Source organism: Mustelus asterias, chromosome 2 (assembly GCF_964213995.1).
Source record: "Mustelus asterias chromosome 2, sMusAst1.hap1.1, whole genome shotgun sequence".
NCBI lineage: Eukaryota > Metazoa > Chordata > Chondrichthyes > Carcharhiniformes > Triakidae > Mustelus > Mustelus asterias.
Window position 1 is genome coordinate 144150671 of NC_135802.1, and position 27128 is coordinate 144177798.

The window sequence follows — 27128 nt, forward strand, 5'->3', positions numbered from 1 at the left end:
CTTTCTCCGCTTCCTAAGGCCCAGGAGTGATCTGACACGGGCGCGCTTTTTCAATTTTTTTTCTAACTGCGTATGCGCAGCTCAGAGCTCCGATCATTTTGGCTGTGCTAAGCCCTGCCCACAGCGCGAATGGGACCCGTGATTTTTTTTTCAAGCTGAGTGCGTGTGGGGGTGCCTGAAAGCAGATTTCCAAGTCGGATCTGAATTGCGCCCAAATTCAGCACTTAGAATGAAAATGGTAAAATCGGGCCCTGAATGTGAGAAGTCGACTGGTCAGAGCACTCTATTTCTTTGAATGGCTTTGTGCAGTTACAGATAGGGAATGTTCATTCTGAGAATGACGTGCAAAACTAGAAACTAGGTTTGGGTTTCTTCCATATCTCAGCAGAAACCTGTCTGTGGCTGTCCTCTTCCTTGTCTCTGTCCCAGTGAAGCCTTTTAAATCCTTGGTCAATGCAAAAGGGCAGTAACCTCATGAAACAGCCATCACCTCTTTAGTTTAATATGTTTCTATGATATAAAGGTTAGAAAGATGGGTGCCTGAATTGAGACTGTTGGCTTCAACTGCAATTCAAATTGTATTTTACAATTGATTTGTCAAGTAAAAGAAATATGTTAGAATTCTTAAAAAAGAAATAAGAATGATCAGGAACAGAACAAAAGTAAAATCAAAGAAAAGAGATGTGAGAATGCTTTTAAAGATTAGGGGTGCGATCTTACTACCTCGCTGCGCTCAGCAATCAGCACGGCGAGCTGGGAAAATAGTCCCCTTCTGATGGCAGTAGAGAAGGAGACCTCGAAGGTGAGGACCACAGAGCACCAACCTCCATGGTGCAGAGGGCGGGGGGGGGCGGGAGGCGGGGGGGAGCAGGTCGTCTGAGCCGCAGCTATGATGTAGGGTGAGGGCTTGCATGGGTCCAGGGTTTTGGGGGACTTGTGCTGGTATGGGGTTCCTCATGTTGGGGGTCACCGCTGGATTGTGGCTTGTGTTGCCAGCATTCCCCCTGGCCATTGGACGACAACCTAATTGTTGCATATGAGGTCGACTCCCATCCCAACTGATGCAGCTATGGTTACCCTACCATCTGTCTGCTGGACAGGCTCTGTGGCTGACTGCTGACATTCTATCCCAGGCCCCACTAACAGTAACAACAGCCAGGTCTGCCAGCTGTTGCCCCCATAAAGAGAGCTTGGTAGGTGTTAAAACGGTACCTCTCACTGGATAGACTCTGCAGTGCTACCTTCAATGGGAACCCATCTTGTGATAGTCAATAGGTTGCTTCTGCACCATCTGTCTGAGCTGTAAGCCATTACTGGAAGCCAGTGCACCAGACCAGGTGGGTACACTCATGTCTATGTGTCAGGAGTTCCCAATGAGGACCCTATCACAGCCACCAGTATGCTCTCCGTGCCTGCCATGGCAATGATGTGGCAATGGTCGTCAGCCTATTGTGGTGGCACATGGCACCGGGGATGGTGTCGGTTTGCCAGCGTCCAGATTCATGGGGACATGGGTGGCTGAGAGAGATTGTGGGGCCTGGGTTGGATAACCTTACTGACTGTCTTGCTCTCTTTCTCTCCTCTTCCTTCCACAAATCCCCTCCTCCCCAACACCTCCACCCCCACTTCGTCAAAGCTAGTATCATAGCTCTTGAACAAGATACAGTTCCTGAATTAGAATCTGTGTGAACATAGAACATAGAACAGTACAGCACAGAACAGGCCCTTCGGCCCACGATGTTGTGCAGAGCTTTATCTGAAACCAAGATCAAGCTATTCCACTCCCTATCATCCTGGTGTGCTCCATGTGCCTTTCCAATAACCGCTTAAATGTTCCTAAAGTGTCTGACTCCACTATCACTGCAGGCAGTCCATTCCACACCCCAACCACTCTCTGCGTAAAGAACCTACCTCGGATATCCTTCCTATATCTCCCACCATGAACCCTATAGTTATGCCCCCTTGTAATAGCTCCATCCACCCGAGGAAATAGTCTTTGAACGTTCACTCTATCTATCCCCTTCATCATTTTATAAACCTCTATTAAGTCTCCCCTCAGCCTCCTCCGCTCCAGAGAGAACAGCCCTAGCTCCCTCAACCTTTCCTCATAAAGGTGTGGTTAAAGGTAAGAAACAGGAAAGGAATACCTTGTTTAGTATTTATTATCGACCTCCAAATATTGGGGAGGAAGTAGTAAAAAGCATTTGTAGCCAAATTATGGAAACCTGCAGGACAAGTAGTGTTGTAATAGTTGGGGATTTCAGTTGCTCTAAGGTGGACTGGGAAAAGGGTAGTGTGTGGGGCATGGAAGGTGAGAAATTCCTGCAGTGTGTGCAGGAGAACTTTCTGGAATTGTACATTTCCCATCTTATCAGGGAAAAAGCTTTGCTGGATCTGGTCCTAGGAAATGAGGCAGGTCAGGTGGAGAACGACAGAGTTGGGGGAGCAATTAGGAAATAGCAATCATAATATAATAAGGTTCAATATTAAGTTAGAAAATAATAAAAATCAATCATGGATTCTGGAATTAAAAAGTTGAATCATGACCGTGAAACCATTGTCAACTGCTGTGAAAACTCACTTGGTTCATTAATGTCCCTTAGGGAAGGAAATCTGCTGGTCCTCACCCGGTCTGGCCTACATGTGGCTTCGGATCCACATCAATGTGGTTGACTCTTAACTGCCCTCTGAAATGGCCTTGTAAGCCACTCAATTCAAGGGCAATTAGGGATGGGCAATAAATGCTAACCCAGCGATGCCCATATCCCATGAACGAATAATTTTTAAAAATAGTAAAATGTTTTTCAAACATATTAATGGTAAAAGATTAGTGAAGGATAGAGTGGAACTCATAAGTAAACTGCTCACTGAAGCAAAGGGTACAGCAGAGGTACTAAATAAGTACTTTGCTTCAATCTTTACCAAATTAGAAGATGGTGACAATGGCTCAGTTGGAAATGTGGGTGTTGAGCAACTGAGCAGTATAGTGATAGATAAAGAAGAGCTGCTAAAATGGCTGGCAGCACTCCAGGCTTAGATGGGATGCATCCTAAATTTCTGAGAGGGGTAAGAGAGCAAATTGTAGAGCCACTGACAGAAATTTTCCAGGCTTCTTTGAACCCAGGATTAGTCCTGGGGACTGGAGGATCGCAACTGTGACGCCGTTGTTTAAGGGGCAAAGGATAACCAGGAAACTATAGACCTGTCAACCTGACATCAATAGTGGGGAAACTGATGGAGGCCATAATACGGAATAAGATAAATATACACTTAGAGAAAAATAGGTTAACACTAGACAGTCAACATAGCTTTGTCAAGGGCAAATCATGTCTAACAAATTTAATTGAGCTCTTTGACAAGGTGATAAAAGCAGCGGATGAGGGTAATGCCATGGATGTTGTATATTTGGACTTGCAGAAAGCGTTTGATATGGTGCCACATGGCAGATTGGTTAGAAAATTATGAATGTTTGGGATTGATGGGTGTTTGGCAGCATGATTTAGAAGTTGGCTAAGAGATAGGAAACAGAGGGTTGGTATTGATGGGCATTTCTAAGACTGGGGACAAGTTGAAAGTGGTGTTCTCCAGGGATCACTGTTGGGACCCTTGCCTTTTCTGATTCGTATAAATGATTTGGAGATGGGTGTGGCTAGGGAGAATAGTTAATTGTGAGGATGACGCTGAGTGACTTCAGAGACACATTGACAAGTTGGCTAAATGGGAAGACTGGCAGATGAATTTCAGCGCAGTGAAATGTGAGGTAACGCATTTTGGTAGAAGAAACATGGGGAAACAATCCAGGCTCAATGGTACAACATTTGAGGGGAGTACAGGAGCAGAGGGACCTTGGGATTCAAGTGCAAAATTTTCTGAAGGGGGCGAGGTAAGTTGAAACAGTTCTTAAGAAGGCTTATGGAATCTTGGATTTTTAAATAGAGACATAGAATATAAAAGCAAGGAAGTGATGCTGCATTTCTACAAATCATTGGACAGGCCACATTTGGAGTATTGTGTTCAGTTCTGGGCATCTTATTTAAGGAGGGATGTTAAAGCCCTAGAGAGAGTGCGAAGGAGATTTACTGGAAAGATACCTGGAATGAGGAATTTTAGATACAAGGAAAATGAGAGAAATTGGGCTTATTCTCATCTGAGCGGAGAAGATTAAGAGCTGACTGTATTGAGGTGTTAAAAATTATGAACAATTTTGATAAGGTAACGAAGGATACTCTGTTTCCACTAGTTAATAAGTCAGTGACTAGGGGTTACAATTTCAAGATGGTTAGCAAGAGAGCTAGGAGAGAGTTGAGGAGAAACTCCTTTACTCAAAGAATTGTTGGGATTTGGAATGCATTGCTTGGGAGAGTGATAGAGGCGGATTCCATAGGAGGTTTCAAAAGAGAGCTGGATACATAGAAATCATAGAAACCATAGAAATCCTACAGTACAGAAAGAGGCCATTCGGCCCATCGAGTCTGCACCGACCACAATCCCACCCAGGCCCTACCCCCATATCCCTACATATTTTACCCACTAATCCCTCTAACCTACGCATCTCAGGACACTAAGGGGCAATTTAAGCATGGCCAATCAACCTAACCCGCACATCTTTGGAATGTAGGAGGAAACCGGAGCACCCGGAGGAAACCCACGCAGACACGAGGAGAATGTGCAAACTTCACACAGACAGTGACCTAAGCCGGGAATCGAACCCAGGTCCCTGGAGCTGTGAAGCAGCAGTGCTAACCACTGTGCTACCGTGCTGAATTTAGAGGGCTACATAGATGGGGCTGGAGAATAGGACTAGCTGGATAGCTAATTCGGGAACTGGTGCAGACACAATGGGCTGAAAGGCCTCATTCTGTGCTGTAAAATTCTATAGTCAGCGTGTCAGGACCTCGAAGGTGCACAACTGGGATACGACCATCCGGAGATCAGAAGTTCTGGGCCACAGTTATCAGAAGCCATAATTATTTCTACATTGAAACAGATACAAGATATCAGAACTTTTGAATAAGTATTTCCTAAATCTTTTCATATATATATATATATATATATGGGATGTGGCTGCCGCTGACCAGGCCAGCAAAGGTTGCTCATACCTAATTGCCCTTGAAAAGGCAGTGAAGAGTCACCTTCTTGAAGCTCTGCAGTCCAGTGGTATGACATTCCTGTCGCAATTTGGCATGATTTGAGTATCTTGTTGGTTATTTCAAAGGGTAGTTAAGAGTCAAACACATTGCTGTAGGCCTGGAGTCACATGTAGGCCAGGCTTGGTAAGGGCAGCTAATTACTTTCCTCAAGTGACCAGATAGTTTTTTTTATGACAATCAATGGTAATTTTATGACCCATTTTGGAAAGAACTGGCTTCAACAACGAGATTGATTCGTTCCTTGAATTTGAATTCCATCAACTGCCATGGTGAGGTCTGAATTCGTGTCCCTGGAACATTGTAAGTTATGGAGTTAAAGTACATGGCAGGGGTAAAACAATGATCAGGCAGGGGATGAGGCTTGCCTATTGCATTGGGGTGCGCTGACACCTGTGGTTTGTGTCAGCTATGGTAGAATAAAGGATTAGGGTAGCCAATGAAATAAAAACGAGGCTTTACCTGATGCAATTTTTCAAAGCCATCTTAGTTATTTGGCTAAGATGAAGCATTAACCTGGTGGAGTTTTTTGAAGAAGTGACTAGAATGGTTGATGAGGGAAGGGCCGTGGATGTCGTCTATATGGACTTTAGTAAAGCGTTTGACAAAGTCCCTCATGGTAGGTTGGTGCAAAAGGTTGGATCTCATGGGATAAAGGGGGAGGTGGCTAGATGGGTGGAGAACTGGCTTGGTCACAGAATAAGTTTAACAACACCAGGTTAAAGTCCAACAGGTTTATTTGGTAGCAAAAGCCACACAAGCTTTCGGAGCCCTAAGCCCCTTCTTCAGGTGAGTGGAAGGGGCTTGGGGCTCCGAAAGCTTGTGTGGCTTTTGCTACCAAATAAACCTGTTGGACTTTAACCTGGTGTTGTTAAACTTCTTACTGTGTTTACCCCAGTCCAACGCCGGCATCTCCACATCTTGGTCACAGAAGACAGAGGGTGGTAGTGGAAGGGTCTTTTTCTGGCTGGATGCCTGTGACTAGTGGTGTTCCGCAGGGCTCTGTATTGGGACCTCTGCTGTTTGTGATTTATATAAATGATCTGGAAGAAAGTGTAGCTGGGGTGATCAGTAAGTTTGCGGACGATACGAAAATGGCTGGACTTGCAAATAGTGAGGAACATTGTCAGAGGCTACAGAAGGATATAGATAGGCTGGAAATTTGGGCTAAGAAATGGCAGATGGAGTTCAATCCAGATAAATGCGAAGCGATGCATTTTGGTAGAACTAACGTAGGGGGGAGCTATACGATAAATGGCAGAACCATAAAGGGTGACGTCACAGGTGGAGAAGATAGTGAATAAGGCATATGGCATGCTTGCCTTTATAGGACGGGGCATAGAGTATAAAAGTTGGGGTCTGATGTTGCAGTTGTATAGAACGTTGGTTCGGCTGCATTTGGAATACTGCGCCCAGTTCTGGTCGCCACACTACCAGAAGGACGTGGAGGCTCTAGAGAGAGTGCAGAGGAGGTTTACCAGGATGTTGCCTGGTATGGAAGGGCTTAGTTATGAGGAGAGATTGGGTAAACTGGGGTTGTTCTCACTGGAAATACGGAGGATGAGGGGTCACCTAATACAGGTGTATAAAATTATGAAAGGCATAGATAGGGTGAACGGTGGGGAGCTTTTTCCCAGGTCGGTGGTGATGTTCACGAGGGGTCATAGGTTCAAGGTGAGGGGGGGGGGGAGGTTTAACATGGATATCAGAAGGACGTATTTTACACAGAGGGTGGTGGGGGCCTGGAATGCGCTGCCAGGCAAGCTGGTGGAGGCGGACACACTGGGAACGTTTAAGACTTATCTAGATAGCCACATGAACGGAGTGGGAATGGAGGGAAACAAAAGAATGGTCTAGTTTGGACCAGGGTGCGGCACGGGCTTGGAGGGCCGAAGGGCCTGTTCCTGTGCAGTATTGTTCTTTGTTTGTATTAGATCAAGCCCGGAAGGAGGTGCAAGCCTTCCTCCTGTCAGCTTGGATCTTGTTTGACAGAGGCCAAGATGGGATGCAATGTCTTGTCTTGTCAGCTTGGATCTGGTTTGTCCCTCATGTGGGGACCATGATTGGACTTAATTTGAATTGGCTTTTTGGATTAGAAATAAAGTACCGCAAGGTACCAAAAAAACCATTAAAAGCCTGAGCCTCTGGATTGACAGTCCAATGGCATTACCAATTTGCCGTGGTCTCCCCCTAAATTCTGTCCCATTCTTAACATGGCAGTATAGGTAACCTAATGTGGGATTATGAAAACCTGCCTGAACAGATTTGTTGTTGGCTTTTTCATTTTAAAAAAAAGCCTGGTTTAAGTTTATTTATTAGTGTCACAAATGGGTTTACATTAACACTGCAATGAAGTTACTGTGAAAATCCCCTCATCGCCACACTCTGGTGCCTGTTTGGGTACACTGAGGGAGAATTCAGCATGGCCAATGCACCTAACCTGCACGTTTTTCAGATTGTGGGAATGTATGACAACAGGGTCAATAGTGGAGTTAACAACATAGTTCAAAGCTTGTTCACTAAGTTTGTTATTCTATATTGATACGGGAAAATTAAATTGATGCAAAAGAATAAGAAAATCTAATAATAAATACAAACCAACCTGTTTTTGTTTTATTTTCCTCCAGCCTGCAGTCAACTGGAAGTGGCAGACATGATTTTTGTAGTCGATGGATCAAGCAGTATAAATCCTCCAGACTTTAATAAAGTAAAAGTATTCATGGAAACCTTGATCAACAGAACAGAGATTGGCAAAACCAGGATGCAGTATGGTGTAATAACTTTCAGCACACGTGTAAATTTGGAATTTCAGCTTGATCAATATGAGGACAAAGTTAAACTACTGAAAGCTGTTCGTGACATTCAGCAGAGGGGTGGTGATACAAATACAGGTGCAGCGTTGAAATTTACAATTCAATACTTTGATCGCTCGAAAGGGGGCCGTCCAGGAGAACGGCAATACCTTATTGTGATTACAGATGGAGAAGCAAGCGATCACGTGAGTCAACCGGCCAAAGCCATCAGGGATAAAGGCATTAATGTCTTAGCCATCGGTATCATCCAAGCTAATTACGCGCAGCTTGTGGAGATTGCAGGATCCCCGGATAATGTTCATCACAAAGACAGCTTTGACGCCCTAAAGGAGTTGGAAAAAGCCATCTCATTTGAAGTGTGTAGTCCAATTGATGGTAAGTTTAAAAAAAAACTCAAATTATTTGTCAACCAGCAGAATGATTCCACAGTTGGAGAAACATTTCAAGTACATGTTGGCGATGGGAGATTTGCCCACTGGCAGCGTATTTTGGAAAATCAGGGATGCTTTGCTGGATAGGAAATTTTCTAGTATGTGTTGCAGCAGGCAACAAGGTTAATCAACCCATCCACACACCCCCTCCCCTCATGTTTGGAGTGGATACCCATCTCCATCCGACCCCCCCTCGACCACCCCAATGCCATTGCTGGCATCCTCTGCTTTTCTGTCTACTCCCAGCCACCACTACATAAAAATGAATCCCCCTCCCCCACCCATGTGGCTCTCATTGGAGTCGGCCCCTTGGCACAGGTTGGCACTGCCAGGTTGCATTGCCAGCCACTGCCTGGCCATGTCCCTCTCCCCGGGAACTGTACTTACCTTTAAGGCCCCGGGGAGACCCCCCATGACAGGTTCACGTGTAGGTGTACCTGTTGTAAATTGCGCTGGCGTGGTGGCATGCCGGTGCCCACCGAATATCCAGTGAGTTGCAAAGTCCTGGAGGGAGAGCTCACTAATGACATGCTAACGCATTAAAATGAGCTTTTTGTGGTCCTGTGGCATATTTCACGCCACTCCACCAGCAAGGGGCTGGTAAGATTGGAAATTGGAAACACACCGGCGCGAATCACGGGCTCCAGATTTTGAGTACACACCGCCATTCCCACAGACAGAATGCGGGCTCAAAATAACCACACACCCCTGCCCCCATATCTGTTGAGTTGCAGTTCCGTTTAATGTCCAAAGCCTGCCGTACTTCAGCCAGGCACATATGAGCTTGACAAGGTGTTTGACTGGCATCATATCCTGTTCTCAACCACAGCCCAACCAGTCACACTTCCAGGGGTCACTGAGGAGTTGAATGTTTCTTTTCCCTTGTCTGGCTGGAGGTAATGAACCAATCATACCACCCTTCCTTCCAACTATGCTGAGGAGACTCAATAGAATTGGAAACTTTTCTGGTCAAAGCCTCAGTATAGCTCACAGAGGGCATCTTTCAGATAATGAAGAATAGGGAAGTCTTTCATGACACCATTAAAAAAAAAATCCAATCTCCTGAGTTACTGACAAAAATGGAATCTATTGAAATTACCTATGGTCCTTAGTGTCAGCAGTCTCTGGGATAAGGAAGTTCCAAATTTCCACTGGTGTTTGTATAAAGTTCTTCCTTGCGTCTCCCTGAACGACCTAATTCTAATTTTAAGATTATATCCTTTGTTCATAACTCATCCACAAGTGGAAATAGTTTCTCTCTTATATATCTGTGTTTCTGTACAGGAAGTAATTGATGCCAAAACATTGAATGTATTCAAGAGGCAGCTGGATACAGCAATTGGGACGAATGGGATCAAAGGTTATGGGGAAAAAACAGGATTAGGCTATGAGTTGGATGTTCACCCACGGTCGTAACGAATGGCAGAGCAGGCTCGGAGGGCCAAATGGCCTCCTCCTGCTCCTATTTTCTATGTTTCTATGTTTCTATATCTAATCAAATACTTTAATCATAAACACTATAATTAGATCAACTCACAATCTTCCACACTGAAGGAATACAAGCTGTCCCCTTAGTTAAGTCCTTCTAACCTCTCGGTCGGTGTGCATGCTCTTTGAAGCCAGTACATCCCCTCTGAGATACAGTGCCCAGAATTACATATCTTCTGTGAACAGAAAAGTTACATTGATGTTTCGGACCTTTTGTCAGACTGTGAATGAGAAATCCCTTAATCACATAAGATAACAAAGTGGGAGGGAAGAGCAATATGTAAACGTCAGGAGTCAAGAAATAAATGTTGCAAAGAACCAGTCAGTGTATTTAAAAGTCAATGATTCTTACTGGTAAATCTATTAACTTGTTTGGGGTAGAGATCTTATACTTAAACCACTATTAGGTGCTGTTCCTTTCTGCTGTCTGTTTTGTCAGACCTACGAAAGCCGCTTATTTTACTTCCAGTTTCCAGTCTGCATCTGGAGCATTATCTTGTCATCTGTTTTCAAATGGTACCAGATTCATTATATATTTTATCAGTGTGTTTTTATTTAAGATTTCCAACATTTTCCTCTTCTTTTCTATTCTACTTGCCTTTGCCTGATTATTTATTGTTGACATTTTTTTTCAACAGAATGCAGGAGAATAGAAATTGCAGACATTGTCTTTGTTTTGGATGGCTCAGACAGTATAACTGCACCTCAGTTTAAGAATATGAAGGATTTTATGATGGCAATGGTGAACCGTTCGGATGTTGACAGGGATAGTGTTCGATTTGGTGCCATCATTTATGGAAATAATCCACAGACGATATTCCAGCTTGATCAGTTCACGAGCGAAGCTGAAATCAGAAATGCAGTTCTTGGGCTGCAGAAGACAACGGGTGGATCTCGAAATGCAGTAAAAGCCCTGAAACAAGCAAAGCAACTGCTATCTGAAGAAAAAGGTGGTCGACCACAAGGAAAATCCAAGGTGCCACAATTCATTATTTTCATTACTAATGGACTGGTCACAGACTCAAGAGACATACCATCCATAGCTAAAGCCTTCAGTGATGATGGTGTTGAAGTCTTTGCCATTGGTGTAACAGGTGCCAACAAAAGAGAACTTGTGGCAATTACAACATCAGAAGCCACTTACTATGCTGCTGGGGATTTTATTTATTTGAACCATCTGTCCAAGATAATTTCTCAGTGGCTATGTACTGAAACGAAACCAAGTGAGTAGTTGCTTCTGAAATTATAATGAAAATATATCTGTCAAGGAGCCATGGAACCGGATCCATACCTTTACAATCTTTCTTTTTTTGAAACTGTCCTCACTCATCAAGGCCAGACAGGGTCTGCTCCCTGGCACTCCACAGGGTCTGCTCCCTGGCACTCCACAGGGTCTGCTCCCTGGCACTCCACAGGGTCTGCTCCCTGGCACTCCACAGGGTCTGCTCCCTGGCACTCCACAGGGTCTGCTCCCTGGCACTCCACAATGTACACTGCATCCATGGCCATCACTGTTTCGCACTCAAGTAAAGTAAAGTTTATTTATTTGTCACAAGCAAGGCTTACATTAATATTCCAAGGAATTACTGTGGAATTCCCCTAGTTGCCACACTCCGGCACATGTTCGGGTTAATGTAACTAACCAGCATGTCTTTCAGACTGTGGGTGGAAACTGGAGCAACCGGAGAAAACCCATGCAGACATGGGGAGAACGTGCAAACTCCACACAGACAGTGATCCAAGCCGGGAATTGAACCCAGGTCCCTGGCGCTGTGAGGCAGGAGTGCTAACCACTGTGCCACCGTGCCACCCTAGGTGTGTCCGGCGTAGGTCACCGAATCCCTAATGATATTTTCCAGGAACACCTTCAGGAACCCACAGACTTCCTCGTAGATCAGATCAAAGATACACTTGATGCCCCCGCGGCAAGCCAGCCAGGCGGTGAATGGCCTGCTTGATGAGACCCTGGATGTTGTCACAGAGCACTTTAAGGTGCCTCTTGGCTTCGCCTTTGCCCAGCCCCTTTTCGCCTTTCCTTCTACTCGACATGACCTGCACTGAGCGATCACCTTTGCAAGCATGTTCCATATTAAAGTGCTGAAAGTTCAACATCAATCCAATTTTTAATGGAAATGAAGCTGGTGCTGTGAAGCAAATGTTTTAGGAGATATTAAAATCTGCGTTAAATACAAAAAGCTTCTGAATAATCTTTGGTAAAAACCAATTTGCTGAAAGGGAGACTTGGCCTAGTGATTTTTTAAAAGTGCAATGATTTTATGACATTTAAGCTAGATTACTGTAACCGTGCGTTAAGCACATGACTGCACAAGGCTTTTAAAAAAATGGTTCTTTTATTCCACCAGCATCGACACCATATAGACTCTCTGGGGAAAGGCTAACTCCAAGAAACTATTTCTTTACAGAAAATATTCATTGATGGTGCTCCAGATCTCTGTTCTATTCGCAGCTCCTCAACACAGTGATTCACCAAGATTGATCTGCTGCTCCAGCTTCTGAATGCAGGCCTGCTCTTTCTCCCTCTCTCTCTATCTGCTTCTCCCTGAAGCTTCTCAGACTCGGGTTGCGTCCGGTCAGTATGACTGGGTCTCCAGTTTTGCCTTTTTTAATAGCCTTAGTTTCTCACTAATCTAAAAGCCACAACCCCTAGTCTTATCCTTGCTGTTTTCTCCCTCACTACAGGTCAGCTGTCTCCATCCCTTAGCTTGACAATGACAGTTGCCCTGTTTAGTGCTTTTCCCCACCACTGTCATCTGCCACCAGAAGCAAAGTATGTTATTATATGCGGATAGCATGGAAGAGTTGAAATGGTTTCAGGAAGTATTTATAACGGGAATTAAAATAACTTAAAATCAAAATGCTGTGGAGTGTTGGAATCTGAACTAAAATACAAAGTTGAAGGGGGCTAATAGCCATACTAATAACCATTCTCAGTGAAAAAGTTAAAAGATGCTGTTTAGCAGAAGGATCCTGCACACAGTTAGCTGCGAGACAGTAGACAAGGGTGCAAAACTGTGGGCTGCTAATTCTCAGGCAGAAACATTGCAGGTGTCAATTATAAGGTGTCACATTGTGAAACAATGTGAAGCTGTTTAAAGAATCAACTGGTCTAAAGATAACATGGGAAGGTGACATAATTTACTGCTTGAACACTGGGCCTGTTTATCTGATGTGGAGGTGCCGGCATTGGACTGGGGTAAGCACAGTAAGAAGTCTCACAACACCAGGTTAAAGTCCAACAGGTTTATTTGGTAGCAAATACCATAAGCTACGACAACGGATGAATGAACACCGCTCGACAATCACCAGGCAAGACTGTTCTCTTCCTGTGGGGGAGCACTTCAGCAGTCACGGGCATTCAGCCTTGGATCTTCAGGTAAACGTTCTCCAAGGCGGCCTTCATGACACACAACAGCGCAGAGTCGCTGAGCAGAAACTGATAGCCAAGTTCCGCACACATGAGGACGGCCTAAACCGGGATGTTGGATTTATGTCACATTATCAGTAACCCCCACAGCTTTCCCCCTGATCTTGCAGAATCTTACTAGCTGTTCTGTCTGGAGACAATACACATCTCTTTAACCTGTGCTTAATGTTCCTTCCACCCACATTATCTGTACCTTTAAGACCTGGCTGGCTGTAGAGATTTGCATTCTAATTAGTATTCTGTAACTTGATTTCTGTGTCACTGTGCACTGTTTGAGAACAGATATCCACTCCATCTGACGAAAGGGCAGTGCTCCGAAAGCTTATGGTATTTGCTACCAAATAAACCTGTTGGACTTTAACCTGGTGTTGTGAGACTTCTTACCCTGTTTATCTATCAGGCCTCCCCAGTCTGAGAGTACTCATTAACTCTGAAATGTGAACATGGGACAAATAATTGATATCTACAAGCTAGATATCAGTCATGATGTTAAGGACAACTTGTAGCCAGTGATAGATTAGATCAGCTAACATATTGAAACCTTTACACCGATTGGATATTATAATCGAGTAGCTGTGCAGATGTTGTGATTTGTTAATAACACCCGTATTCTATACATGATGTAACCCTAATCAACAGTGGTGAGTGGACATAGATAATTCATATACACCTCTGGTATATGCTAATTGCTTGCAATCGAACCTGGAAGTATATCTGTTTGTGTAAATCGGTATTCATAACTCTGGCCCACCAGTAGCTGGTGCACTAGGACCCTTGCTATAGCTAAATAAATAAAACCACTGATTTAACACTCTCAACTTCTTTGGTTACTTGAAGGGATCAAAGTCTGTAACAAGCTAAAAGTCTGAACACCAACAGACCCACAACAAAAGTAATGGAAATACAAAGCAAGTGGAACTTATTGTAGCCAACAGAAGTCTTGCCTGCTAGTGAGAGCCCTGTCTTGCTTTGCCTTGCCTTTGTTTCGGGAAGGTTTGCTGCATTAAGTGTCAATCAAGTGCTTAACTGGGGAGCTGTGGGTCATGCCCAGGATCCCCACTAGAGGACCAGGAATGCCGAAGGACACAGGCCAGGCCACAAATGAGGAATGGCAGGAAGGGGATCTTGGGGTGGGGCTTGGGGGAGGGGCAGCCAGCAGCAAGGATAAGTTGTGGCTCTCAGCGGGTTACCCTTTCTTGATTCCAGATCCTTCCTGAGTGGCTTTGAGCAAGGGATTACACCCCCCCAACCCCAACTCGCAATTTTAGTTGAAAAAGGCTTAATGAATGCTGTGGTGATGCAATCACTCAAAGTAAATGGTCTAATCGGGCAAAAGACAATCTTGATACCTTATTAATGGCTTCACCAACCTCCAAGTGCAGACCGCAGCCATATTGGATCTTCTTGCTGAGAGTAGGCAGCTCCTCAGGGGGCCATTACGATGAAGTCATGGGACGTTGGGAGACTAGGCAAAAGTGAGGTACGGCGCAGGTTCTATGAGTGTAGGATACTTCAGTGCCCCCTAATTTTACATGTTTAACAGACAAAATTTTCCGTCATCCTGCAGTGAAACCAATAGCTGTGCAATAGCATGCACCAGACTGTTTAAGTTTGCTGAAGCCAATGTTAAAAATGCATCCTGATCACACTGGCCTATTAACGAGCTTTAAATGGTCATTGGCGGCAAATGAATTCCCTGATCTCTTGCCCTCACTAACCCTTTGAAAATTTCAAAACACTCTGAAGCCATCGGGATTCCAAGATGACCTCAGACCACAACGTTAAACTCACAAGCACAAAGGGTACCCTTTGATAATTCAGCCCCAGCCCTCAGGTTTTACTCAATTCCTTAAAATTCAAAAAATCTGTGATTCCTCAATAATTGTATATCTTTGCATACTATACCAAATATAAATTTATAGATTTGAAGTATTAATCTGTACTCTTGAAATGCTTTACTGTTCTTGCTGTATATTTGTAGATGGCTCTTTTTGACCCCATCGTTTTGCCTTGCTCTAAATGCTCTATGTTTTTTTTGTACAGAATGCAAACTCAAGAAAGCAGACATTGTTTTCCTCATGGATGGCTCGGAAGTAATAACAGGTGATGAATTCCAGTTGATGAAGGATGGCTTGAAAGATTTTGTCAGGTTGTTCAACATTGGTCCAAATGACTTCCAATTTGCCTTGGTCCAGTACGGCAAAAGACAACGTCTTGAATTCAGCTTGGCTGCGTCTGATTCACAAGAGGCACTCAGTAACAACATTGATACCATCACCCAGCTGAAAGGAGAAACTGCCACGGGAGCAGCGCTGAATTATGTGAATGAACTCTTTCGGCATTTAGATGGAAGCCGAAAAGCAGAAAAGGTGCCCCAGTATCTTTTAGTGATTACAAGTGGGCCATCCATCGACAGTGTGGTTTCAGCGGCTGCTGAGTTGCGTATGTGGAAGATTCAGATATTTGCACTGGGTATTAAACATGTAAAAACTAGTGAACTTCTGCAAATCACTGGATCAGCGGATAGAAAACTCTTTATTAATGATATTAAAGAGTTAAATAAAGTTAAAAGAAGAATTGTCCGTGGCATTTGCATTCCTCCTCCTCTTCCAAAAGGTAGGTGAACTTTTAGCAATGATGCAGTCTTCTAAAAGGTTGTACTTGCCTCTTTGTATCATAACCCAAATCTCTGGCAACTGTTGAACCAAATCATAAATCAAGCCGTATCTTGGCTTGGTTTTTTTGTCTCTCCGCTCTTTTTTTTTGGCAGCCAGGGGCAGAAGGAACCTCCTCTGAACCTTTCCCCATCTCATTTCCTGGGTGCTATATCAATCAATGATGAATGTCATATTCATATGTGAGCGAGTGACTATTACTGACATTCATAAGAGATGAAAATATATCCAAGAATCTGAGGGTGCGATCTTACCCGCCATTCACGCCACGCTCCCGTTGCAACGAGGTCGGAGAATTTGGCGACCAACCAAATCTCCGTTCACTGCAGTGGGATGGGAAAATCCCGCCAGCGTGAAGGGTGATAAGATTCTGGCCTGAGTCATTCGAGCATTATACGCAAGTGTTTGATAAGAGAACAGTCAAGATTTGTGGTTGCGTTCAGAGTTCTGCCTCGGACAGTTCCCAGGAAAAATATTCAAAATTTTTAAAAAGTGCATTACCATTTTATCGGCAACTTATGGAGTACCTGCATCTTCGGCTTCAAGCAAACATCCAATAGTAGGGGCAGTTCCCAGGCAGGATCTGGTAAGCATACCTCCAATAAATAACTGGGACTACAAATAAGATATGTCACAATCAGAAAATCTACATCTTTATATTCAAAATTGATAAACCAAGTGATTCCTTTTTAAGTGTCTTCAGAAACTTATTCAAATATTCCACTGCTGTTAATTTGTTTCATTCAGCTACTGTCTTATGAAAATGTCAAGTTTGACTAAATGATCTGAAGCATGGCAATAACAAAATATTCTCCATAATCAACAGAACAGGAGCAGTAAAGTTAAGCATGTTTTTTGTCCTTTCCCCAAATTGTCTTCCCTGTTCCACCCACCATCCTCAACTGGAGTGGTGACCGGTCACCAGACCTCTAACAATGGAGGTAAGTGGCCCATGTGAGGAGTGCCTGGCTTCCATATGGTCCCTAACCAAAACGGGGGGTGGGGGGGGGGGGTGGGCGATGGCCTGGTGTTATTATCACGAGACTATTAATCCAGAACCTCAGCTAATGCTCTGGGGACCCGGGTTCGAATCCCGCCACGGCAGATGAAGGAATTTGAATTCAATAAAAAAAGATCTGGAATTAAGAATCTACTGATGACCATAAAACCATTGTTGATTGTCAGAAAAACCCACCTGGTTCACAAAATGTCCTTACCCGTTCTGGCCTACATGTGATTCCACAGCCACAGCAATGTGGTTGACTCTCAACAACTGCCCTCCAAGGGCAACTAGGGATGGGCAATAAATGCTGGCCAGCCAGCGATGCCCATGTCCCACAAATTAATTTTAAAAATAGTAAAATACCACTGAAATTGGGAAATAGATGCTTGGTGATATAACCCTGGTCTTTAGTGTAGTGTTGGGAGTGGTATTTCAAGATCCAGCACATTTGAATAACTCATTCCATTCCATTCATTTTTATTGTTTGCTTTTAGTCATTTTGCATGGGAACCTGCATTAATTATTTCATATCCTGTAGAGAGGTGAGGACGCAAAGCAAGATTTATCTCTTAAATAGCATTGTTCATGAAATTATTACAATATTTGAAACCAGTTCATTGCATTAGAATAACAGGATCTTCTCAAAGATTCAGTTCGAACCTGCATTGCCCAATGCACTAGTTTGCAATTTAAACCTGTTGTGTTTTGTCATGACAGGCCACAGCTGTGGCAGTGATAAAGACACTATAATTAGCATTAGCATCTCTGGTCAAGGGAGTAGCAAATCAATCAGGCTTTTATGCTTTTGATTGCTAGCTTATTGGAAAGTACAAATGTTGACATTGAGTGAGGACAGGAGCATGCTTAGCTGTTATTCCTTTCAGAATCAAAGAAATACAGACCTTCCCTGCCTGGGGAGCGGGTATGCGCGTACGTGTGCGCACGTGTGTGTGAATATGCGTGTGTGTTGAGGCTGGCATTTATTACCCTTTCCTAATTGCTCTTGAGGAGGTGGTGGTGAGCTACTTTCTTGAACCGCTACATGTATGGAACAATAATACTCTTATATATTAAAGTTTAGCCATCTCCCTTTGACACTTAATGCCATTAGCATTTTGAAGCCTCCACTCTCAATACACGGCAACATAAACGTGGCCACAAGAGCAGGTTGGAGGCTAGGATTTCTGCAGCAAATGTCACTCCACCAGAGCCCCCAAAACCTTCCATCACGTACAAGGCACAAGTCAGGAGTATTATGCAATATGTACCATCCACAAGATGCACTTCAACAACTCACAAAAAAAATTTAAAAAGAGAGAAAGTATTTGAAGGAAATTAAATGTATTGAATGAGGTTTTATGAATGAGTGTCTTTTTTTAATGAAGTCTGCTATAGATACCTAATGCTTTATTTTATTTCACCATTGTTTCTGAGTTGGCATGGAGGGTGTAAGATCAAAGGGTGGCAGGTGGGGGGTACAAGGGTTTGCATGAGTTGGCACTAAGTTGACATAGGGTCTATAAAAGAGCATGCATGGTGAATATAGGGATATAGGTAAGCATAGAGGATATGACTCATAGAATCCTACAGTGCAGGAGGAGGCCATTCGGCCCATCACTTCTGCATCGACTGCAATCCCACCCAGGCCCCATCCTCATAATCCCATGCATTTACCCCAGCTACCCCCCCGACACTAAGGGGCAAATTAGCATGGCCAATCCACCTAGCCCACTCATCTTTGGATATGAGGGGCATGGAGATGGGTGGAGGAGCCTAGGTTGGCATGGATGGTTTGAGGGGCCGTGGGGGTGGCAGGCAGCACGAAGTGACGAGAGTTGACATGGACGGGGAATGGGGGTGTGTGGGAGTGAGAGTCTGTGAGGATTGAGGGCTGTTCTTTTTTAAACATCTGGGACAAAGCCCTTGAACATCAAGGTGGCTCTTTTAAACAGACCACTTTGGCGCCTGTAAGACCCTGTGGCTGCATCTCCAGCATTTCCCCCCACCACCTCCCCCGTCCAACTTCAGCTTCTCTCTCAATCCTTTGTGTATTATGTTTCTCCCAACTCCCTGCCAAATTAGTTAAAATTCTCTCTACCAGCACTAGCAACCCCTATTATCATTTCTGATTTTCTCATTTTTTCTTTCATTTTTGCAAAAAAATTGAAAAGCAAGTTAATCACTTTGACATTTACTTTAATGTATAAAAAATCTGACTTTGGATTGTTCACACTTTAGATGAACCATCGTGTAAGATAGACATTGCTGTGGGATTTGATGTCTCAAGAAGGACCGGATCAAGGAACATATTTGCTGGCCAGCAAAAATTACGGGCAAAGCTTCATCCGATATTTCAGGAAATTGCTTCCATACATAACATCAGCTGTGCACCTGCTTCCAAGCTAAATATCAGAATGGGTTATCATGTAAAAAGCAACACTGGCCAGTCTATCTTTGAAACTGACTTTGAAGACTACAAACCAGAAATTTTAGATAAACTGTTAGAAATTCAAACAGATGCCAAAATTGATCTGAACACTGAAAATTTAAAATCATTCCCTGGCATATTCAATACATCAGAAGCAACGGCAAAGGTAAGCGCATTTTTTAACCACGTGCAACACTTTCAAACCTATTCATTTAAGTCTTTCAAGAATACTGTTTTTAAAAGGCGTGGATGATACACGTTTGGCTGCTTGGATACACCATAATGGCTTGGACTGTGTACTGTCTCTGTTCTGGCAATTTTGTACATGATGTAGCGATCAAGCTACATTCAGATGGCTACCCCCACTGATCCAATTTTCAAATGCATTGTGTACTGTTCTACAGACCATTGGCCAAGGTTCATTGTGTCTCCTCCATCCCCACCTCAAAGTATAAATCTCTTCTGATTTGCTCTTAGCTCTGATAAAGGGTCATCTAGACTCGAAACATTGGCTCAATTCTCTCTTCACAGATGCTGTCAGACCTGCTGAGATTTTCCAGTCTTTTCAATTTTTGTTGACATTGTGACGTGTCTCTCTTGACCTAACTGCTCTCAGCTGGGTGATATTCAGAAACTGCAATTACCCCGAGTAGATTTGTTCGAAGGTCACCACTCTATTTATTATCTATTGATTCCTGGAGGAAAAGCCATGTATTATGGGTTACAAATGAGAGAATCATTTGGCATCCACGGCTTTAAGGCTCATATTCTTTCCCATCTAGGGCCTGATTTTACCAAAACTTCGGGCGCGAAATCGTGGTAAAGTTCGGCGTCTGGCCTTTAACACGATCTGCACCCGAATCTGAGCAGATCACGGCTTTAACGACACCTGGTTCGGGCGCGGGTCCGGTGCGCGCCCGAATCGGGCAGCCCGACAATTTAAATGCATTTGCACGCCCAACTCTACCGCCAAATCCCACTTTACCGTCTTCTGGCCCGATCCGCGTCCGCGCTGTTACCCACCTGCAGAATAAAAGTCTGAAGTCGCCGCTGCAGCTTCCAAAGAGGGGGTCAGAGACTGCAACGGCTCTCTAACCCAGGTCATCCTCTGGTCGGGGGGGAGGGGGCGGGTAGGAGGGGGGGGGTGTGACGTCTCATCCCCTGGGGTGGGGGTGGGGGAGGAGAGGGGGTGTGACCGATCATCCCCTGGGGGGAGGGGGGGGGGGAGGAGAGGGGGTGTGACTGATTATCCCCTGAGGGGGAGGGGGTGTGACCGATCATCCCCTGGGGAGGAGGGGGGGGGAGGAGAGGGGGTGTGACATCTCATTCCCTGGGGTGGGGGGGGTGGGGGAGGAGAGGGGGTGTGACCGATCATCCCCTGGGGGGGAGGAGGGGGTGGGGGAGGAGAGGGGGTGTGACCGATCATCCCCTGGGGGGGAGGGGGGGGGGGGAGGAGTGCGGGTGTGACCGATCATCCCCTGGGGGGGAGGAGGGGGTGGGGGAGGAGAGGGGGTGTGACCGATCATCCCCTGAGGGGGACGGGGGAGGGGGGGGGAGGAGAGGGGGTGTGACCGATCATCCCCTGGGGGGGACGGGGGAGGGGGGGGGGGAGGAGAGGGGGTGTGACCGATCATCCCCTGGGGGGGACGGGGGGGGGAGGAGAGGGGGTGTGACCGATCATCTCCTCGGGGGGGGAAGGAGAGGGGGTGTGACGTCTCATCCCCTGGGGGGGGGAGGGGGGGTGCTGGGAGGGGAGGGAGGGGAGGGGGTGTGACGTCTCGCCCTCTGGTTGGGGGGGGGGGGCCAGCTGCCAGTCTGCGGCCGATCCCTCCTGCTGGAGTGGACGTGCAGCCATGCCATCCCACGAAATCTTCTTAGCGAGGAATCGCTTCTTCCTGAAAGTTTTGTGGGATGGCATGGCCGCATGTCCACTCCGGCAGGAGAGATCGGCTGCAGACTGGCAGCCGATCCACCCCCGACCAGAAGATGAGACGTCACACCCCCTCTCCTTCCCCCCTCCAGGGGATGATCGGTCACACCCCCTCTCCTCCCACCCCCCCAGAGGATGAGACGTCACACCCCCTCACCTCCCACCCCCCCCGCCCCGCCCAGGGGATGAGACGTCACACCCCCTCTCCTCCTCCCGCTCCCTCCCCCCCCCCCCCCGACCAGAGGGTGACCTGGGTCAGGGAGCCGTTGCAGTCTCTGACCCCGCTCTTCGGAGGCTGCAGCGGTGACTTCAGACTTTTTATTTTGCAGGTCGGTAACAGCGCGGACGCGGATCGGGCCAGAAGACGATAAAGTGGGATTTGGCGGTAGAGTTGGGCACGCGGTTCATTAAGTCGATTTAATTGCATGCAAATGCATTTAAATCGTCGGGCTGCCCGATTCGGGCGTGCGCCGAACCCGTGCCCGAATCGGGTGTCGGTGAAGGCGTGATCTGCTTGGATTTGGGTGCAGATCGCGTTAAAGGCCCGATGCCCAACTTAACCACGATTTTGTGCCCGAAAACGGGCGCGAAGGTTTGGTAAAATCAGGCCCATGGTATATGTTTTTTTCTGAGCTTATTCTTTCCTTTCCAATGGGAAGATTATCAGTCAGGTGATGCGTTTGTGCATATATGGTAGCAGTTAAGTGCCTTGGGGAGTTGGAAAGAATGTAAAGCGACAATGAGAAAAAAAGATTAGAGATGGTGTTTGCAGAATCACAGTTTTATATCTGATGAGGGCTTCACCCTGCTAGTGTCAGACAAGGTGGGATTCCCCTCAATGGATTCTATGGGCACATTGCATGGTTCTGCTCTCAATATCATGATCTGCCTTGCACCCTTCCCCAGATGAATGAACCTGACTGCCCCCCACCCCCACTCCCACTGTTACCTCGCTGAGACCCCGACCCTAGATTTGCCTGGACTCCTCAGTGGGTTGGGGCTGCCTTTAGTCCCAGCATTGGCCACCACATCCAGATGGCATCTTTGGCACTAAGGTGGGACGACCCCAAGAAAAGAGCGATACCCCAAGTTAAAACAGTCGATGTTGCATTAAATTGCTGTGAGGCAGCAGTCAGGATCTTGGGCCATGTTCCTTGCCAACCTAATGGGTGGGACTAGGACAATTAGCACCATGTAGAATCTAACCCAAGGATCTCAATATAAAACTTTGCTAATGATATGTAGCCAGAAGTGTGGAACCTAATGTAGGAAGATATTAGAAAGCTTGCAGATTGGGCAGCTAAGTGACAAATAAATTTTAACATAGATAAATGTGAGGTGATGAACTTGGTCAGAGAAACAGAAACATCATCTATACCTTAAGGACTAAGAAACTGAATAGGGTTGAAAAGCCAAGGGATATAGGTGGGCACATCATTAAAAGTAGCCTTGTAGGTTAGCAAGGAAATTATAAATGTTCACAAAGCAGCGTGATTTAATTCCAGGGATATGGCATTCAAAGTTAGTGAAATTATGAAAAACGTTTGTAGTACCCTGGTTAGATCACATTTTAGAATATTGTGCACAGTTGTAGAGAGGAAAAAGAATATAAAAGCATGCTGAAAGGCTGAGATGTGGTCGGTAAAATTGGAGGAAACAGATATAGACAATATACACCAGCACAGTCTAATTGGCCTGATTGGCTTGTTTCCGTGCTGTATGTTCTATGTATGCATTAACAGTTACTTTAATACTATTACAGATTCGATGAAAATTCACTATTCCTCTGTTCCTTTTATTTAGTTACTATTTCAGATATAAATTCCTCCTTTCCTTTTGTTTAATTACTATTTTAGATATAAATTAGAAAAAATAACTCTCTTTACTTATCTTTTTATAGGTAATGTTGCTATTCACGGATGGGTTGGATGGCAGTGAAATGACGCTTAAACAAACCACAAACGAGCTCAGTAATAAAGGTATGTGCAAAATGTGAGGAATACCTCATACAATGCAGGGTAGTAATGATGGAACTGTACAGAACACTGGTTAGGCCAACTGGTGGAAGTCTGTGTATAGTTCTGGTCAGCACATAAAGTTTAAATTTTATTTATTAGTGTCACAAGCAGGTTTACATTAACACTGCAATGAAGTTACTGTGACAATCCCCTAGCCGCCACACTCCAGCACTTGTTCGGGTACACTGAGGGAGAATTTATCATGCCAATGCACCCACTGTGGGAGGAAACCAGAGCACCCGAAGGAAATCCACGCAGACACGGGGAGAACGTGCAGACCCCGCACAGAGATAGTGACCCAAGCCAGGAATCAAACCGGTTCCTGGCACTGTGAAGCAGCAATGCTAACCACTGTGTCACCGTGCCGCCCTACATTACAGGAAAGACATAATTGCTTGGGAAAGAGTACAGGGATTTACAAGAATGCTCCCAGGGCTTGAATGTTGCAGCTACGAGAAAAGTTTGGATAGGCTGGGAATGTTTTTCTTAGAACAGAGAAAGCTAATAGAGATGAACAACATTACGAGGGACATAGATAGAGAGGAATGCCTTATTTCCCTTTGTGAGAGGTCAGTTACTAGGGGCCACAAATTTTAAGTGATTGTTCGAAGGATTAGAGGGGACATGAGGAAAATCTTCTTCACCCAGAGGGTGGTGGGTGTCTGGAATTCACTGCCTGATTTGATGGTGCAAGCAGAAACCCCTCAACTCATTTTAAAAGTATCTGGATCTGTACCTGCGACCAGCAAGACTATGGACTGGGTGCTGGAAGGTGGGATTAGAATGAGCAGCTTTTTAAAAAACTTTTCAGCTGGCACAGTGTACTCGATTTGATTAATGGTCTCTTTCCATGCCATTTGGCTCTAACGCCATCTACTGTACTTCAGGCCATTGCAGTCCTGAGTGCTTGGAATGTTGGTATGTTCCCGAAATCCAAAGTTACAGAGGGAATCTAAAATTTATAGGTTCTCTTGCCCAGTGCAGTGGTAACAAAGCAGGATTTTAAATTTTGTCTTATTTAAATCCACTGTTAAAATCTGTCAGCCAAATGTTATGATGTTATAGGTGTCTGAGTCGTCGACATCTGATTTCCACCATCTCCTAAAGGCACATTTCTGGATGTAGACATGAAATTGTGAAGTCGTCTGTGGAATGAGGGTATAGTCTTGGATAGAGTTTCTGCCTGGGTTTATCAGGAGCAGACAGCAATGCAGGGAGCATTGCTTCCAGACACATAAGATATTGCTCATGGCACTGACACTGATTGACAATTTCTTCTTGCTCTCTACATCTCATGACCATAAGATATAGGAACAGAATTAGGCCATTCGGCCCATTGAGTCTGCTCTGTCATTCAACCATGACTGATAAGTTTCTCAACCCCATTTTCCCACCTTTTCCCCGTAACCTTTGATCCCCTTACCGATGCACCTCTGTCTTAAATACACTCACTGACCTGAATTGGTCAATGAATTACACAGATTCACAACCTTCTGGCTGAAGAAATTCCTCCTCATCTCAGTTCTAAAGGGTCATCAATTATGAACCTCTTGCGGCATTCAATTCTGATTACTATAGTCCAGTCACTGTTGGTTTATTATTTCTCTGAGCTTATCTTTAATCTGTACATGAGACAACACCAGACAGGGCAGCCAAAATCTGAATGATATTGAATTAAAAACATCTGGGTGTCATTAAGAACTATGTTTATATGACATCATTTTACAGACGTTCACCTTTGTGTATATTCGATATGCCAGCAGATTATTTCACTTAAGCATAGACCACAGGAGTAGAAAATGAGGTCAAAATCCCAAACAGTAATATGTATATGGAATATCCACAAAAAACAACTAATTCCATTAATTCCTTCAAAAAACACAGCTGAATAAATAGCTGGTTTAAGATTTAAATTGAATAGAATTAAGCACTAAAAATTATATTAGGTCCATTTTGGTAGAAGGAACAGATGTGCAGAGTATTTCCTAAATAGTAAGAAATTGGCAAGTGTAGATGTACAAAGGGCGTCCTTGTCTAGTCACCAAAGACTAACATGTAGGCGCAGCAAGCTATTAGGAAGTCCAATGGAATGTTAGCCTTTATCGCAAGAGGATTTGAGTACATAAGTAATGCGGTCTTGCTTCAATTGTGTAGATGCTTGGTTAGACTGCACCTGGGGTAGTGTGCAATTTTGGCCCTCTTACCTCAGAAACTATATTGTTGTCATAGAGGGAGTGCAAAGAAGGTTCACCAGACTTGTTCTGGGGATGGCAGGATGAAAGGAGATTGGAAAAACTGGGGTTATAAGCAGCCAACATAATCACGCACCCTGGACATACTCTCTTCGACCTTCTTCCATCGGGAAAAAGATGACAAAAGCCTGAGGTCACGTACCAACCGAGTCAACAACAGCATCTTCCCTGCTGCCATCAAACTTTTGAATGGACCTACCTTATATTAAATTGATCTTTCGCTACACCCTAGCTATTACTGTAACACTATATTCTGCACCCTCTCCTTTCCTTCTCTATGAAGAATATGCTTTGTCTGTATACCGTGGAAGAAACAATACTTTTCACTGCATACTAATATATGTGACAATAAATGAAATCAAGTCAAATCCAAGTCAAAAATAGAGTTTTGAAGAATGAGAGGTGATCTCATTGACATCTACAAATTACTTAAAGGAACAGACAGGGTAGAAGCAATCTAGACTTGGGGACACAATTTCCAAATAAGGGGGATGCCAATTAGATAAGAATTTCTTTACACAGAGGGCTGTGAATCTTTCTCTACTCTGGAGGGTCATGGAAGTCATGATGTGGAGATGCCGGCGTTGGACTGGGGTAAGCACAGTAAGAAGTCTCACAACACCAGGTTAAAGTCCAACAGGTTTATTTGGTAGCAAATACCATAAGCTTTCGGAGCTTGCTGCTCCTTCATCAGATGGAGTGGTCTCTGTTCAACAGAGACCACTCCATCTGACGAAGGAGAAGCAAGCTCCGAAAGCTTATGGTACTTGCTACCAAATAAACCTGTTGGACTTTAACCTGGTGTTGTGAGACTTCTTACGGGTCATGGAAGGTCAGCCATTGCGTATGTTTAAAGCAGAGATTGATATGCTTCTGATTAACAATACTTGTAAAGGGTTTTGGAAATAGTCGATATGAAAGGTGTGGAGTGTCCAATCAGCCTGATTGTATTAAATGGTGGAGAAGGCTCAATGGGCTGAATGGCCTACTCCTGTTCCTATGTTCCTGTGTTTCGAAAGCAGGTTGTGGTGAAGGGGTCAGACATTATCATAGAAGTCATAGAAATCATAGAAACCCTACAGTGCAGAAGGAGGCCATTTGGCCCATCGAGTCTGCACCGACCACAATCCCACCCAGGCCCTACCCCCACATATTTACCTGCTAATCCCGCTAACCTACGCATCTCAGGACTCTAAGGGGCAATTTTTAACCTGGCCAATCAACCTAACCCGCACATCTTTGGACTGTGGGAGGAAACTGGAGCACCCGGAGGAAACCCACGCAGACACGAGGAGAATGTGCAAACTCCACACAGACAGTGACCCGAGCCGGGAATCGAACCCGGGACCCTGGAGCTGTGAAGCAGCAGTGCTAATCACTGTGCTACCGTGCCGCCCCCAGTGGGGGGAAATGGGGTCGTGTATATTGGGGGTCGGACATCGGGACGGGGAGGTGGGGTCAGACATTATGGTGGGTGGGGGTGTAGGACTTTGCAGGA

The 27128-nt window shown here is 44.9% G+C and overlaps 1 protein-coding gene across 1 annotated transcript in view; it reads left to right on the plus strand.

Moving 5' to 3' along the window:
- LOC144511900 (collagen alpha-6(VI) chain-like) overlaps positions 1–27128 on the plus strand; it is a 138807-nt gene that overhangs the window by 20243 nt on the left and 91436 nt on the right. The window contains exons 6-10 of the mRNA XM_078242338.1: positions 7775–8335; positions 10518–11102; positions 15368–15940; positions 19241–19596; positions 23261–23339. Coding sequence (XP_078098464.1) covers positions 7775–8335; positions 10518–11102; positions 15368–15940; positions 19241–19596; positions 23261–23339 — 2154 coding nt within the window. The remainder of the gene's footprint in view (positions 1–7774; positions 8336–10517; positions 11103–15367; positions 15941–19240; positions 19597–23260; positions 23340–27128) is intronic.